At 39.2% G+C, this 17640-nt stretch overlaps 1 protein-coding gene across 1 annotated transcript in view; it reads right to left on the bottom strand.

Moving 5' to 3' along the window:
• LOC147224775 (uncharacterized) overlaps positions 1-15136 on the bottom strand; it is a 35588-nt gene extending 20452 nt beyond the window's left edge. Inside the window, 19 exon segments of the mRNA XM_086163668.1 lie at positions 351-568; positions 758-825; positions 3755-3805; positions 3890-4039; positions 4763-5108; positions 7355-7379; positions 7757-7826; positions 8030-8093; positions 8182-8288; positions 8460-8553; positions 8749-8773; positions 12096-12201; positions 12280-12299; positions 12903-13008; positions 13095-13149; positions 13225-13246; positions 13388-13466; positions 14551-14646; positions 15027-15136. Of these exon segments, the coding sequence (XP_086019794.1) occupies positions 351-568; positions 758-825; positions 3755-3805; positions 3890-4039; positions 4763-5108; positions 7355-7379; positions 7757-7826; positions 8030-8093; positions 8182-8288; positions 8460-8553; positions 8749-8773; positions 12096-12201; positions 12280-12299; positions 12903-13008; positions 13095-13149; positions 13225-13246; positions 13388-13465 (1605 nt within the window). The 5' untranslated portion in view covers position 13466; positions 14551-14646; positions 15027-15136.
• Between the last annotated feature and the right edge of the window lie 2504 nt (positions 15137-17640).

Below are 17640 nucleotides of genomic sequence, written 5' to 3'. Positions count from 1 at the left end.
CATGAAAGTAGAGGAACAGCTAAGTGCATAGAAAAGAAAAGAATTTGAAAATTAACGTAAAGTGATGGCACAAAAATTATTGTTCTGAATCAGAAAGAGAATTTATGAATGATACTGATTTGAACAAATTGATCTATGTGCCGACTTGTCAAAATCTTCTCATAGCAACTGGACTTCTGAGCAACTGAAGGACTATAGAAGCCTCTCAGATGAGAGGTGAAACATCTTCAAGGGGAGAAAATCAAGCTCAGTTGCAAAGAGAAGAAAATTTTGAAAAGAATAGACCATGACCTGGATGACTGAGAACCTCCACACACATCTGTACGCATTTTAATTCCAGTATACTTTACTTTTTCTGCCGTGTGATCAGTTTTGGCCCCTCCACTCTCTTCCTCTGGTTTCTGTGCTGCTTTCTGAGGTTGCTGGGTTACAGCTTCTGATTTGGTTTCATGGATCTTGGACTCAGGTTGTTGTATCGGCTTTGGATCCAACTCAGATGACTTCCGAGGTTCAGGACTTGCGTGTCGAGATGGGGATTTCCTTTGCAAGTCTATTTCATTTTCTGTCTCTTTTTTTAACATCACATGGAAGTTACATGTTACGATTCAACAACATACAAAAACGTAGTAAGTAAACATAATTTTAAAAAAATCATCGATGTCACAGATGATACACAGATGACATAGACATAAACATGTTAAACTAAGTGCACTTCTTTCAAAATAGTAGGATCTTGGATTCTGTGTAGTTTCTGTACCTTGTTTAGCGATGATAAATTCCTTTGCTGCTTCCTCCTGCGCCTCTTTATCAAGGCTTTCCTCCTCACTACACAGTAGGACATTAAAGAAAACAAATGTTTCAGCCAGTATCATCGCTAGTATTAGCAATAATATTTGTAATATTATTGCAAATATAGTAATATTTGTTTTCTATGAGCAAAACATTGTTTAAAATCTTTCAATTACAAGTTTAAGAAATAGGGGTACTACTACCTGGTGCACTAGTGACATAAGTGGTCTCTTCTTTAGGATATTAATAAATACTTCTATGTCTTTTGTATTGAAATAGGTCTGTGACATTTTGAATTGTTCTTATTATATCAAGACGTTGACACGTTTTGATGAACAACAGGAAATGTGTGAACTTATACTTCTATTTTACCAGGTGATCTCTCACTCTTTGTTAGCCTAATACAAGGTAGTTAGTGTCCACGGCAAATAGCAAATAAGTCACAAATTTTGCATGAAATTGTCGTTTAAACTTGTTTCCATTTTATGAATAAGGTCTAACTTTTATCTTTAAATCACAACAGCTTACCACAACACTACCATTTCTCACCTTCTGTCAACGAACGTTTTGCAGTCGAAAGGTGACCTAAAAGTCGGCTAGCGAGTCGTCTAAAGGTATATTTACTTAAATAAGAAATAAAACGAACGTATTTCGTCCCTTAACATATCCGCCCATGTCACCGGGTGAGATAAAACAAAAACATCGCGTCGTTACCATGGGAACCGCCAAAATGGACGAATGGAGAAGTGTTTCTCAACATTGGCGAGTTGATTGTTGCTAACGTTGGTTGCTGTTGCCGTGGTAAGATGGTTGCTATGGCAACTGGTGAACAGGACAAGGCCGGATGGGATTTGGGCGAGATCTATAGTCGTTTGTTTGAGATGTAACATGAATTTTTGTATGCAGAAATAAAGTATTTGCTGTTTAAATGTACAGCTAGTTAAATAGCTAGGCCAAGCACATTCATATGTATTTTTTTTTTAATTACACAGGACTGTCTCAGAAAATTAGCTTATCGTGATAAAGTTCTTTATCTTCTGTAATGCAATTAAAAAACAAAAAACTTTTTCATGATATTCTAATATTTTGAGATAGGATTTTTGAGTTTTCTTAAGATGTAAGCCATAATCAGCAATATTAAAATAATAAAAGGCTTGCAATATTCCAGTTGATTTGTAATAAATCCAGAATGTATGACATTTTGGTTTTTGTAATCGCATTACAGAAGATAAAGAACTTTATTGCAATATTCTGATTTTCTGAAACAGTTCTGTATGGTAAGGGTATACAATGAATCTCATTAATCATGGTAAGGTGAGCGGTATGCATAAAAATAGGGTCATGGCATATTTCTAGGATAAATATAAATGTAATTTATTTCATTTGCTTACATCCTGCCGTGGAGAAAAGGATTTGAATAAAATAATAGATTGTTCCGAACACTAAAGAGTCAAAGCAATTTAAACAAAGTTGTCTTTTTCTGAATTTTGCCAGAATCTGATCCTATGGATAGTAAGCCATTCTCTCCAATCCCTTGTAAATATCCCCCCGTTTCATAATGGTTTTTGTTGGAAGTAGTCATACTGTTTCAATCATCCCTTATCTACCACTTATCCTGCACTTCGTGACCTCATCTGAAACCCCTCCCTCAAAAAAAAAAAAAATCTTAAACACAGATTCAGAATGCAGGGTATTTTACCTGCAGTGGACAAACAATTATTTTTTTGCTCAATTCAAAGAAAAGGCTGTTTGTCTCATCTGTCAAGAAATGAGACAAAGGCATTATCAATCAATAATGTTATTGTTTAATTTCTGATTTTTTTTTCCTGTCAAGATCCCAGAAGGGGTTAATTTTTGGTTATGCGTTGCTTTCTGAAAAACAATAGATATTTGTGTTTAGCTGGCCTGGCCCCCCATCAGAGAAGGGAAAAGTTATTTGGCCCTCGCAGGAAAAAAGTTTGGGGACCCCAGCTCTAGACAATCAGCCATTCAATCTCTAAACAAACAACCATTCAATCTCTCATTCACACATCTATATAATTTTCCAAATTTTCCAAATAACCCTTTGCATGTTATGGATGATGATGACAGACTTAGATCTCAGTTTTAATTCAAACTGTAATGTGCAGATGCTTTGAAAGTAGTCCACATTACACACGACAGTTGTAATCAAAATGTTAAGGAAATGGGTTTGATTCTTTGATGATTCTGTAAATATTTTTAGTTCAGCAGTAAGTTTTAACCTTCTTGTCATTCTCAGATCATCAATATTGAGGTAATTACCATCTTGATATCTAATGTGGCTTAATAATAAACTGGTGCAAAATATACCAACAGGATTGTCTAGATTCCAGATGTAGCAACCTGACCGGACGAACTCTATTGGTGTCATTTCTTTAAAATAAATTGGAAATAAGTGATGACTTATAACATCTCCATTGGTAAGTAATCCGGTGATCAGCAACATTATTACTCCTGATATCTATTATTACTTATTACTCCTGACTCTTGTGCAACCATAACAACCTATCTTTAACTTAAAAACAAACAAAAATGTGCAATATCTCATTTCTGTGCAATATTCAGAAACTGTGCAATATTTCATCTCATAACTGCTACACTATAATGTTCCCTTCTATCATACTATTGTGCACTCCTTACCTCACTTGTTACTAAGACACTTATAGTTTTATCACTGCTTACTAAGACACTTTATAGTTTCACTGAAACACTTTATAGTTTATAGTTTATTTTTATTTCTAATTCTGCCTTTCTTTTATTATTTATTACTGTTATATTTTCTGTAACTCTGGCACTGCAATTTCCTTCGGGATTAATAAAGTTGTTCTTATTCTTATTCTTATTCTTATTCTTATTCTTATTCTTATTCTTATAAACAAAAGGCTATCCAAGGGTCCTAAAAGTATGTGTATTAAAAGACACTAGCAAGTTTCCAAGCGCTTACTCTGTGACTCTACATGTTTCTGCCTCGCTTCCTTCTTGTGGCACCAGCAGCCTGTACACAGAGAACACATATTGTTACATTTAATTTGTATGTCTGGATCCACTCTTAACCATATAGATCTGCAAAATGTCATACTCTGGGTCAAGCTCATCCAGCATTTCTTGACTCTCCAAAGAAAGTTTGATTGACTGTCCCTCAGTAGCTATCTGTCTTATGGCCATCTCAGCTGTCTGTCTGGCCACCTCTTCAGCCAGTCGGGCCATTTCCATGCGCTCCTGTAGCAGTCTATAGAAATATACAAGTTTGAATTTGAAATTAATCTAAAACAGGGTTTTGTCATAGCAGAAAACATTTGGGTCAGCAAATCGTATGAATGAATGATCTATGTGATTACATTATCATATAAGAAAAAAGGAACACATGGGTAATGTGACTTTTTTTTCAACAATTCAACTTTGAAAGATTTTTCATTATTCCAAGTTCAACATGGAACAGTATCTGAAAAAATACTTAAAAAATATTTTAACTGACAAAGAAAATTAAGTTACCTTTTTTTTTTTTCCATCTAAACCGATTTTTTTTCCCCCCACGCAGACTTTGTGCATTTTTAATTGTGTAAACATTAACTGATTCAAACTTTTCCAACCAGTCATACAGTCTGACTAACCACAAGGAACACATCCAAGCAATTTCAAAATTAGTTAAAGTCTTCAGTCTATTACAGTGGATTTTATAATGTTACTCATCAGGTTTGCTCTCATCTAAACTTCTGACCTCCAGATTCCATATAACTCTGGATGCAGCCTGCTTACTATGAAAGAGCCTAATTCCAATCTGAAAACAATAAAAAATCGATTTTTTTTTCAGCTTGAGGGCAGTGGTGATCATCTGCCAGATGAGTAGTCGCAAACATGTTAAGTTTATTATTCTGTTGTTCTCAAGGACATAATTGAAAGGGGACTTTATTATGACTTCAGTGACTGCGCGATGATGTAAGGTCTCCCTTACCGTTCCTCCATGGTCGCAAACGCCACATCCTCAGCCTCTTTTTTGATGCTTTCAATGAAAGGCGTCCATCGGCCCGTCTGGGTCTCAGCATCTTCTTGAAATATTCCAGTGGTGTCATGTGGCTGGAGGGAATTTGGGTTTGTATGGCCACAGCTGGGGGTTACCTCTGTCGGTGAGTTGGGCTGCATCTGCTGTGTTACTTCCAACTTTTCACGTTCAGCAGTGGATGGTTGGGTCATTGATGTGGTTGGCACTGCAGCTCTTGACCAACTCCCAGGATTATGCTGCCCCTCGCCATCCGACTCAATGTCCTCCAATACCATATCTGGATTAAGTTTGCACGAAGCTACAAAAGGATGACATGGATTGTTTTGGAATGAAGAAACTGACAAAATTTTGGGGAAGAGTTCAATATTTGAGAGTGGTATTATGTGTGTATGTCACAGGGTTGGAATAAACATTTAGTTAAGTCCTTCATTCCAAAAAACTTACAAAAGAAACCCTGATACAACATCCATAATTTGACCCTCTATTGTATGGAGTGAAATAATAATATAACTGATGTATGGCGTATCATTATTATTATTATCATTATTATTACTATTATTATTATTATTATTATTATTATTATTATTACTATTATTATTATTATTATTATTATTATTATTATTATTATCATTATTATTATCATTATATCATTATTGTTGTTGTTGTTATTATTATTATTATTATCATTATTATAGCCAATAAGTGCATTTCAAATATACAACAATATTGCTGCATCAAAGTTGCTAAGGGGCTGCTTATGGATCATCTATGATGGGTTTAATGCATGGGATAACATTTACTCATGTACTGTGTATATAACACAAGATGTCTTTCTTTCTCTTTACATAAAGTGATCTCAAATTATACTCCTATCTGGTGTTTTAAAAGTACAGTTAGAGGCCTCAGTGCCATGGTGACAGAACTAATATTAAAAAGAGAAAATAAAACATCTGGTTTCTTTTTTGTTCTGCATTTGAATTATCTAAAAGATAAGATCTGTGTTAGAATAATCTGGTTTTATGCTCCACACCACCATAAATATTTGAGTGGGAAAGAATTTTAATTTGGAAACACAAAATCTTTATTATTCCCATACACATGTTACCATACTTACATATTTATATACCCTCTTTGCAAGACATATAACAAACAGAGAAGTATGGCTCTCTAAAGTGGGTTAGAACACAGTAATACAAATTCAGGCCACGTTTTACAATTCAATGCCAGTGACACTGTTCAAATGGATCCATAAGCCTTTTAGAGCATTCATGACATTTTTATTTTTCAACATAAACAATTAATCTGCAAAATATTCACATGAATAAAACACAAACTTTCAATTTTTTTTAAAGTTGTTATACTGTTAAGGTATTAAATGACAGGAATGCTATAATTTGTTATTTTATTTATCTATTCTATGAAAACTCAAATGGGGCAAGATGCAACTGTTGCATTGACACTCTTTGATGTGTATGAATTATGACCTCTGGATCATTTAAAAAATATTTAAAACTTGTGACACACACATTAAATAAATGGGTGCATACTTGAAAAATGAAGTAGTATTGTAATTTTGATATGATATAAAAAACAGATGCCTTACATTTAGTCCATGAAATGATCCAGTAATAGAATTTCATAGCTGCCATTCAATTAGCTTTTTCCAAGAAAAAAAAAACTAGCTCCACAATTGAAGAGGACTATTACATTTGTAACACCAAATGCGTACTTTAAAAGTTTTCTTTTACTATTTAACCAGTACTATTGTGCCACAGTTTCTTAAAGATTATATACTTTTACTGCAAGCATTTGTACATAAAATTTGCATAATCTGAAACACCATAACAATCGCAAAATGGTTCTCTTTGAAACATCAATGGTGCAAAGTCACATTAATCAATTTTATAGAACATAAACACATCCATTGATGCAAATTTTCATATTGTACTCATTTGTGGCGTGCATATTATAGTCTACTTTGCACATATATTTAATTGATGTACATTCACGTGCAACTTTATGACTCAAGTTCGGTGAGTTAAAATGTTCATATTCAGTTGGAAATAGTAAATCAAATCAAATTCTCTTAATTTCCACATAATGATTATATTTCTTCCAGTAAAAATTAGGGCTTTCCCCAGTCGTCTTCTCCTGCTGTTCAAGGGGCTCGCAGCGCCTTCCCCCCTGAAACAGAAGGAGAAGAGGTACTGAGTTAGGCTCCAAATGTCCCACCAAGAAACCTCTTCAAAAACTACAAAACGGAAAAACAAAAGGCTGCTTCAGTGGAACATATATATATATATATATATATATATGAGTTTTCATTTGTTGAGGAAAAGTACAGTCCAGTCTACCCGGTATATTTTTTTAAATAATCACTTTATACATTTTTTAAGCATTTTACCAGGACAATTATGTGATACATGGCAGATCCACTTGATTGAAATGTAAAATGTGGCACTTATTCTTAAAAGAGGATAGATAAAGGAGAGGGTTTTAATGACTGAATGAAAATACTGGTCAGTGAATAAAATATAAACTTGCCTTTCTGTAGAATGTCATCAACCCCCTGAGGATAGAAAAGGAGAAAAATTGTGATTAGATGTTTCATCACTATGAATTTAGAAAATATGAGTAATACATTAAACAGAAAAGAGAATATTACAGTACAAGAGTAAATTGATTGCGCTTTTGTAACATCAAGTATATTTGTCATCAAACATATTTGCTACAAATATATTTAAAATTGATCAAGTACAGTTGATATTTATCAATATGTTTTTCTTTTCAATTCCACTAAACATTTCAAGTTTGATTCAGCACAAGGCTGTAAGACTTATATTTCAATTGGAATTAGTCAAGATGTAATACTCGACAGGTTGAATAACAAAACAAACTAAAACCAAAAAAAAAAACAATGTAGTTGCAGTAAGTCTGGTAGATTACCTCATTTTTGGATGGAATGGCAGGCTGAGGTATCTTCAGGCCGAGTCCCGACACAAACCAGCCGACCATCCTAAAGATAGTCAAAATAGTTACCTGAGGGTTCTTGTTATGCTACTCAGAAATAAGTCTATCTTTAGTATTAACATGCACCATGGATTGATTTGTATGATAGCTATGATAACAAAGCGTGAACATTTAAGAGCTGTATGTATTGTGAGCCCAGCAATCTTTATGACCGAGATTTCCCAATTTTAATCATTATGATTTACAAACCCTGAAGCCTTGCTGTCAGTATCCAGAGAGATGCCACTGAGTGATTCCGGAGGTGGAGATAAAACTGCAATACCAAGAAAGACATTAGGATCATTGCACAAAAGAAAGCATTTCCAGCTCAGCTATGGTAGAAGTGACCGAGGCGGATATACTTTTGTCCAGAGAGGAACGGGAGGTCTTTTTAGCTGGTTCCAGGGGAACTGCACCAGGAGGCAGTATAACAGGCTGAGGGATCATGTGCTTAATCCATGTCACCACACTGCACCATTTAAGACAAGAAGACGTCATTTTTTAAAATATCGTTTCCACTCAGATCACCCAGCAATGTGCAAACATCATCAACAGTTAAGTCGGCAAAAGGTAACCATTATTTATCCGTCATGGTCATATTGATGTAAGTAAGTGAAATAAAAGCGGGTGATGTGCTCACTTTGGAGGGAAATTAGAAGACAAATCTTCTGTTTCAGATGCCTCATCATCTGAGACCATTTCCACCACTGGAATATGTGGGAGCGGATCAAAATCTGTAGAGACAGGCAAGTTGGCCACAGTCATTATGAATAACTACTTCTAAAATTCTGATATCAAATGCTGTCCTCTTTTCTCAAATCAATATAATTCTCACATGTGCTGTATTTTTAAAAACAATTGGTAATCATCATAAATTTAGTGCTTGCCTTTTACAAAATAGCTGCTACAAATATGAAAAAGAAACATACCTGGCATTGTTGCTACATCATACACCTATAATGGTAAAAAAAAAAAAAAATGTGTTCAATGTCATCGTAGCATAGGAGCAAACTTTTCAGCTCAAAAAAACTTTTAGCCGGTGAAGGTATTTTTTGCTTATTACTTTGTGCCATACGCTCAAAGAGCCTACATTTCTTTCAAATAGAGGATAAATAAAGGATGTATATATTGTATTGTATTGTATTGTACATATTGCTACATATTGTAGCAACAACGGTATAAAAACTATAGCTGTCAACCAGTCACTTGATGGCCCTTCACTGATGACTGGACATCAGGCTTGTCATATGGGATGTGGTCCAGTGATCGGGAGGGATCAATGCGGGAAGTTTGGGGGAAGGTGAGCAACATTTGTAAGGAAAGCCTTATTCTGGATGTCTTCTTTGAAGCCTTACACTGGTGTCAGAAATTACATTGGACAAGTGACGGCGTCCTGGTGGAGGTTGTCGCAGCTTGCTGGAGTTAGCTGGTTAGCTTGCGCTAGCATGAACAGCAGCCAAGGACCCTCGGTGAAGATGGAGGAGAGGTCCGACGGGAAGGGGAGTTTGGGCTTTCGGCTGGTCGGAGGAAGTGACTGGTCAGTTTGTCGGAGCTAAGCACGCAGCCAGAGACCGGTTGAGAAACCTGACGTCATCGTCGGGCATTCGCGCCACTCCTTGCCGCGCCGGAAGTGAAGACAGGTGGGTAATGACTGCGGAGGCGATGGCGTGCCACACCTGCCCACTGTCTCAGCCTGGAAGGTCCCCAAGTTCTCCTGTAGGTCAGATTGGGAAGCTTTCCGGGCCCAGTTTGAACTTTTAGCCAATGCGGTAGGCTGGTCAATGGAGAAGAAGAAAGCACTGCAGCTAACGCTATTTATCACTGTCCTGCCTCCTGCTGTTGGACCCTAGTGAGAGGAGGGAGTACTGGAAGTCGGTGGGAGCCGGGCAATGAGTGCAACTAGGGCTCTTGCGAACGGAGCAATACAATCGGGTCAGGAAGTCTGGCGAGCTGCTGCCGGTGTTGGCTGGCAACATTGAGAGCATGACGGATGGGCAGGATGTTCAGGGGGAGCTGGCCTGCGACCAGTTTGTTAGAGCTCTACGGGCTGTGGAGCTGCAGGTCCAAGTGCAGCTACGGCACCTCCAGACACTGGAGGCAACCTTAGAGATTGCTATGGAGCGGGAGATGGTGAAGGGTGGGGGTGATACATGCAGTCAAGAGGAGAATTCTCCTGCCTTTAGGGCTGAATTGGCATGCTCCGCGGCAGGAGAGAGGCTGGCATGGCTTAAGAAAGGTTCATGAGAAGAAGCTGTTCTCAAATACTGACGGATTTGTTGCGTTTGGGCAGTTAAGGAGGTAACGGAGCTGTTGAAGGCGGTGGCACTACAGCCGACATAAAGGACATGTCCAGAGCCCAGGGTCTGCTGGGGGTATGGCTATCCTGGACATTTGGCCAAAGAGTGCCCCAGCGATACAGGCTCCAGGAAACAGCTTAAGGCTTGCATAGAAGGGGATGTGCGGACCCGAACAGCTGGCCCACCAGCTCGCCCCTGCAGGGAGGGAACTGACAGGACAGCCGAGGGAGTCGGACACTGCCCAACCCAGAATCAAGTGTTGTTAGTAGCCCGGGCCAGGAAGCACTCGTCACGGTGGGGCAGGCCTCCGCAGGCAACTCTGGTTATGTTCCAACCAATATGGAGGAGGTACCTTGTTCGGCATTGGTGGATTGGTGACTGTGGTGAGGCTGGACATTGCACCAGAGGGGACACTGCTCAAGGCCACCAGAGTGCGTCTACACACAGTCACAAGCAAGCTGGCTTCTATGAAGGACACGGGCATACTCTCGGTGAAGGTGCAGGGGAGAATGATACATCACCCAGCTTGGGTAGCGGCAGTACAGGATCCAAGTATGCTGGGTCTGGACTTTTTTAAGGTGGCAGGCTGCCGGCTGGATCTATGTAAAGGGACAGTAAGCTTTCAGGAAGGTCCAGCGGTTGCGATGCTCCCCAGGGTTCTTCCAGACACCACCCCTGTCTGTCCGATGACTAATGCCATGTTGTCTGTCGCTAGTCAACCCATCCCCAGACCCCAGTTTCGGGTGCCTTTTCGCTAGAGCGGCAATCGATCCTGCTTTCCGCAGCTGCCCCACCCTGGCTGCTACCGAGTGAGAAGGATGATGGGCTCTATGGGTGGCAGGGTGAGGTGTCCATTTGCCAGGGGTTGAAGGCCTTTGACATGACACAGTGGATCCGGCAATGGAGTCAGGATCTGAAGCTGAGGCCTGTTCTGCAGTAGGTGGAGGCGCAGCAGCAGCCACCGTGGGAAGAGGTGGCAGTGTTCTCCACAACGACCAAAAGACTGTGGGCAATGTTTGACGCATTGCGTTTGCACCATGGTGTGCTGCAGCGGGCATAGTTAGAGCCTGCAGCAGGGGAGGAAAAATGGTAGGTAGTGGGTCCCCCAAGGGTCTGCAGGAGGGGCGCACAAGGCTATGTATGGAGCTGCAGGACCTGGACACTTTAGGGTTTCGAAAACTCTCTCTGCTGTCTCTGCCAGGGGTTCTACTGGGGTCGGAACAGGAGGGATGTGGAGGATTCTGTCGCCGTTTTGACCCCTGCAAAGCCCGCAAGGGCTCTCATGCACCGCTCCAGTATGCCAGGGTATACAGCACACAGTTTTGCTTGGAAGCAGCAGCAGAGGGCTGGCTTGAGGCAAAAAGGGATCAATGATGTGAGGGCGCAGGGGGAGACACTTTCAGGCAGAAGAGTTTGTCTGGATGTACAGTACGTGGTGCAAGAAGGGCTGGTGCCTGAAGTTGGGCAGCCATTGGGTGGGCCCTTGTAGCCCCGCTCCCTGTCTGGAGACAGAACCAACAGTTCCCCAGCCCCTGTCGTCTCAGGTGGTTCGTCCTCAGAGGCGCAAGAGAGCTCTGGCTCGGCTCAGAGACTTTGTGGGTCCCCTCACCAGGGGAAATAGTTAGTCGTGAGACCTCGGTTCCAGAGAGGGCTGCTGGGGTTGGCCAGCAACATAGAGAGCCTGGCACAAAGAGCCTTTGGCCACATGCCGTTGGATGTCCAGGAGTATCTGGCAACCGGTTTGTTCAAGCCCTGCAGAGCTGCAGGTCCAGGTGCAGCTACAGCAATTTTTCAAATTTTTTCCAATTAACCTGCTGCATGTTTTTGGACTGTGGGAGGACAACATGCAAACTCCACACAGAAAGGTCTCCCTAACAGAATTGAACCACGGTCCTTCGTGCTGTGAGGCTGAATCTCTAACCACTGCCACCGTAAAATGGAGATAATGATAATAAATGTTCCCAAAAATCATGTGTCACCTCAGTGTGCTCCTCAGCGCATATGTTGTCCCTCTCTTTGTACTTCTCTTCAGGCTGAGGCAGTACCTTTGTCAAACCCTGAGTGACCCAGTCCATCATGCCAGACCTTGGAAAAACAACAGCTTCAATTAACAGAGATATATACTTTTTTTTTTTTTTAATGTTCACTTGTCTGTTAAACTACCTTTCTCTGTCCTCACCACTCTATACAATGGAAAATGGGGAGAAAAGAAACAGAGGGAAAAAAGTTATTATAACAGCTGATGTTATAAGTTCGTAAAATTTTACATCAGTCTCTAAAATCATATTTTGAACTATGGTTATCTAAAAAAAAGTAGACAAATAGCTTTGAGACTAATGCCTGATAGTAACTGTGTAAAACATCAGCATGATGCTGCATACATACATACAAAAAGGCATGAGAGAGGGAGAGCAAGAATCTGTTTTCTCAAACTTTGACATTTATCATCATAGGAATTTCGGTTAATCGGACAATTAGCCGTCGGCTCTTCACATCAGAAACAACTCATTAAAACTTTTCTTCCATTTTATTCTTATGAGCAATTCTATACTGTAGCTTAGTCTTTCACAGGGCACTGTTATGAATTAAAATGAAACCACCTCAAATAAGTGATAAAGAGTTAAAAAGTTACTTATGATATTACATGTTGAATTTTAAGGGCCAATCATAACTCAGTGTCAGACTTATGTTTATCAAGGAAAGAAAAAAAAAGAAAGCAGCATGAAGCAATCGCTGAATCTGCCACAATGGCATGTTAAAACCATCAGAAAACAACTCTCACTAACCGTGGTGTCAGATGTGACTCTGGTTGGACATGGGGAGCCAGCAGGCTGTGGAAGTGCACTCACAAAACCATTAGAAAGCCAGCCCAAAATACTTGGGTTGGATTGGCTACGGAGGAAGCAAAGAGAAGGAGCGCTATAAACAAATATTCTCATGTGTTGACCACACAAACATAAACAGTTTGAACGCTTTACCTGTCCTCTGAAACGTCATCTGTGTTTTTTGGGAGCAGGCTCCTGTCTGTTGAAGCTGATCAATTAAAAATAAATACAGTTAGTCAGTCTTGAGCAGGTATCAATAAACAATACAATCATGATTCCTCACCTTTTTTGATCCTGGTACATTCCTGATCAGAGAAAGGATATTTAACATATTAATGACAATATAACTCATCTATTTTGCAAAAAAAATCTTACTATCCCAGATAATTAAAGATGTTAAAGTACTCTATTAAAAAAATATTGTATGTGTTTGAATGTTGTCATACAGCCACACGATCCTTTGCTGGTTCATCTGTCCTGGATTCAGGAGGTTGAGGAACCACTTTCACTACCCAGTTAAACATGCTGTAGAATACACAAAAAACATGTTATGGATGTTAGCAATAATAATTCATGTTGAGGATTCTTTCTTTGATCTTTTTAAAATTGGAATTTTCTTTTTGTTATTTTTGCAAATTAAGTTCCTCGATAAAATGAATGAAGTCTGATTAATTGTGCCCTTTTCGCTGGAAGAGATCCCTCGGCCTATTCTCTTTTCAAAACAAAGACAGGCTACTGGGTCTAATTGTACACTGTCTAACAAGTAGAGTCAAAATAAGTGATATATAAAATTACGAAATTAAAATTAAAATACGAAAGGGAAAGGACCAAAGGCCAAACATTGGGTATCATTGCAGCAAGCTGCCTCCTTTGTACAACAAACAGATAGTTAAGGCAATCATTCTTTAACAAACTGAGAAATTACACTACCTGGCACAGACTGATATTCAGACATTAAGCAAGAGAGTCGCTTGTGTGTCTATTTTTTTTTTTTTGACGTGTGAAAGTTTATCAAATCTAAACAAACATCACAGAAAATGTCAGTAGGCCAGCCTCTTCGTCCCTTTATTTTCATTATATTTCTTTCAAAAATAATTTCTCTCTAACATCTTTGCCATCCATCAACAGAAATTTTTTAGGCCCTTGCAACCAGTCTTACTATCAAATTACGTTTTTATCTTAATAAAATTGTTTTGACAGCACAGTCGAGAATAAACATATACCACAGGTTTGTTAACATACTTCAAATGTTTCTTATCTTATGATTTCAGATTGTTTTAAGTTTAAAGCTTATAACTAAAGTCTAGATCGTAACGCCCAAAACAATGATTTGGGTAAGCGTTGAGGACCACACATATTGAATCTTTAATTTTTAAATTACTTGTAGAACATGTGTTAATAGTAAAAGAAAAAAACACACAATGAAATATTTCATTTACTGTCAGAAAAGACAGAACACACAAAAAATTTAGTAATCAAGTGCCAATTTTCAGTTTGGCCAAATTTGCTAGCTTTGGAATTTGCCTCCATTTGTGATTAATGTGTGATTTTATTTTCTATTGTGATACATTAAACTTATACAATATTATGAGGGGAGTTTGTTCCTTACCTTTTTGAAATGATTATTCTTTATTGATCCCTTGCTGGAAATTGGTCTTTGGATTTAATTATCCATTGATGAAATGTGAGCAGTGGGCTGCCGCACCTGGGGAGCAGTTGAGGATTCTGAGTTTAGCTCAACAACACTTGAAAAGTCCAGGAAGAGCTCAGGAACTGGACCAGGAATTTTCAGTTGCAAGACAACTGCTTCGCGACCCCTTAAATTCAGCCTACAAATTTTTGTCAATCTTTTACTGTGTATAACTCTGTGTCAAAATTAGGGATATCTTTCTTTTTCTATAACACAGTATATCCAAATAAAACATCAATAAAAGATATAGACTTTTTGATTGCCTCATTCTGCACTCAAAAAACGAAAAAAAAAAATTACCAAAAAAACACTGAATCAATCACATACCATCCAGTAATCGGTTGGTCTCGGATGAAATGTTTTAACGACGACAACAAAACAGATAAGAGCCTTACCTGTGTCCCTATGTCTGGCTCTGCATGTCGGAGGGGTTGAGATCAAGAGCGTGTCTTAGCAAGCATCGGTCTGCTTCGATTCTGAGGGAGCTACCTACGTCTAACGGGATTAGACAGCACCGACAGAAGGTCACAGCACACTCTTGGACTAGGAGCAATACGAGCTTAAAGGATAAGAACGGTTTCATTGGGGCATCAAGAGTATACTTTGTATGTGATCAAGAGGGGGAAAAAAGGAAAAAGCAACAGATGATACTCCTCTCACTTTGGTGTTGAAAGAAAATAAGAGTTAAATAAATGAAATGGTTTCGTCCGACCAATCCTCTTGTGGATCATCGAAATGCACTCTAGCAAATTTAAGACGGGCCTTGACATGTACTGGCTTAAGCAGGGGGACACATTTGGCTCTGCAGGATTGGAGTACATGGCGGCGTAGTGTGTTACTGATGGTAGTCTTGTTACTTTGGTTCCAGCTCTCTGGAGGTCATTAACCGTGCCCGCCGTGAGGTTTTTGCTCACTGTTCTTGTGACCATTTTGACCCCACAGGGTGAGATCTTGTGTGTAACCCCAGAATGAGCGAGATTTTCAGTTGTCTTGTATGTCTTAGATTTTCTAATTGCTCCCACAGTTGATTTCTTTAGTCTTCCCAGCCTGGTGCAGGTCTACAATTTTGTTTCTGGTGTCCTTTGACAGCTCTTTGCTCTTGGCCATAGTGACGTTTGGAGTATGACTGATATTGTGGACAGGTGGCTTTTATAACTGAAGTTAATTGTATATATATCAAGAAAATTGAGACCTGTAAACAAATCAGATTGAAACATTCTGAGTGAGGACTCCCTTGGTCTTTAAGATTGGTAAAATGCATGGTACCTCAGAAGCAGGAGGCGCTAGAAAGATCCCATTATGAGCTCAACAGAGGATAAGCTGAAAGAACAGGTTGATGAAACAGAGCTTTGGCTACAAAACGATAATTAGACACTGGCCTCAATCGTCATTTAACATCTGACTGAGAAGGAAGTTGACCATAGTTGAGAATAAGATTTGCAAATCTCTCACCTGTCCAAAATTTTGGCAATGCACATCTCAAGGGAGATCATAGTGAATAAATACTGTTAAATATAATTAAAAATAAATATCCAGCAAGAAAAAGTGAAAGGGAAAATAGAGAGATAGAGGTAAAGCCAATGTGGATGATCTGTGACGGAAGCTGATCCTGATTACATCCGACATAAAGGCATTTGGAGAGGTACTTTCACTCCCTCTAACACCTGTACACATTAGCTGAAATAGTACGTTATAGCTTAGGAAGCAATTAAATTTACCTGTGCTTTATTTTAATCACGTCTCAAGTATTAAACAAAACTACTGTAAGATCTTTAATAAATGTCACTGAGTCAAAATAAAAGCAACAACAGAAGCACTTGCGCTGGCCTCCATATGCTGCTTAGCAACAAGGGGAAGGAGAGCGGGAGGGAGCCAAGAAGGTGTTGCGCTGAGTGTGTGTGTGTGTGTGTTACAGTTAGGCCCAGAAATATTTGGACGGTGGCTCTGCATGCAACCACATTGGATTTGAATTGGAACAATCACAACCTAATTGAAGTGCAGACTTTAAGGTTTAATTCAAGGGGTTGAACAAAAAGTATATGAGTAAACATATGGGAGTTGCAGCTATTTTTATACTAACGTTGCTCATTTTAGGGGCTCAAAAGTAATTGGGCAAATAAGTAAAATGTCATTTTTCAATATTTTGTTGAAAGTCCTTTTCAGGCAATGACTGCCTGAAGTCTGGAACCCATGGGTATCACAAAACACCCATGGGTATTGTGATGCTTTGCCAGGCCTTTACTGCAGCTGTCTTCAGTTGTTGCTTGTTTATGGGTTTTTCTGCCTTAAGATTTGTCATAAGTGAAATGCATGCTCAATTGGGTTGAGAGCTGGTGATTGACTCTGCTATTGCAGAATATTCCACTTCTTTGCTTTAAAAAAAACTCCCGGGTTGCTTTTGCCGTAGGTTTCGTCCAGTCAACTTTGCTGCATTTGGCTAAATCTGAGCAGAAAGTGTTTCCCTATACACCTCCGAATCTATCCGGCTGCTTCTGTCTTTTCTCACATCTTCACTAAACACAAGCGACCCAGTGCCCAGTGGAAGCCGTGCACGCCCAAGTCATCACACTGCCTCCACCATGTTTTACAGAGGATGCGGTGCTTTGCATCATGAGCTGTTCCAATTCTTCTCCAAACTTTCTTCTTGACATCATCCTGGTACAGTTTGATCTTGGTCTCATCTGTCCAAGGAATGCTGTTCCAGAACTGGGCTGGTGTTTTTTGGGAACATCAATTCTGGCTTCTCTATTTTGAGGCTGAGTAATGGTTTGCACCTTGGGCTGAAACCTTTGTATTTACTCTCATCTTTATGGTAGACTTAGATACTGATACACCTCCTTCCTGCATTTCAGCAATCCCATTTAATTCAAATAAAAAATGTCGGAACTGTAAAAAAACATTTGATTGTAGTGCAGGCAGGAATCAAATTGTTGGGTTTTGATTCGGTGGGTAAGTCCCTTACTTTTGCCCCCCAAAAGTGTTTTTCTAAACAATTTTCAAATTAAACTA

This window comes from Fistularia commersonii, chromosome 17, assembly GCF_037954325.1.
Source record: "Fistularia commersonii isolate RoL2024-O1a breed Wild chromosome 17, RoL_Fcom_v1.0, whole genome shotgun sequence".
Classification (NCBI taxonomy): Eukaryota; Metazoa; Chordata; class Actinopteri; order Syngnathiformes; family Fistulariidae; genus Fistularia; species Fistularia commersonii.
This window is presented reverse-complemented; position numbering and strand designations above follow the sequence as displayed.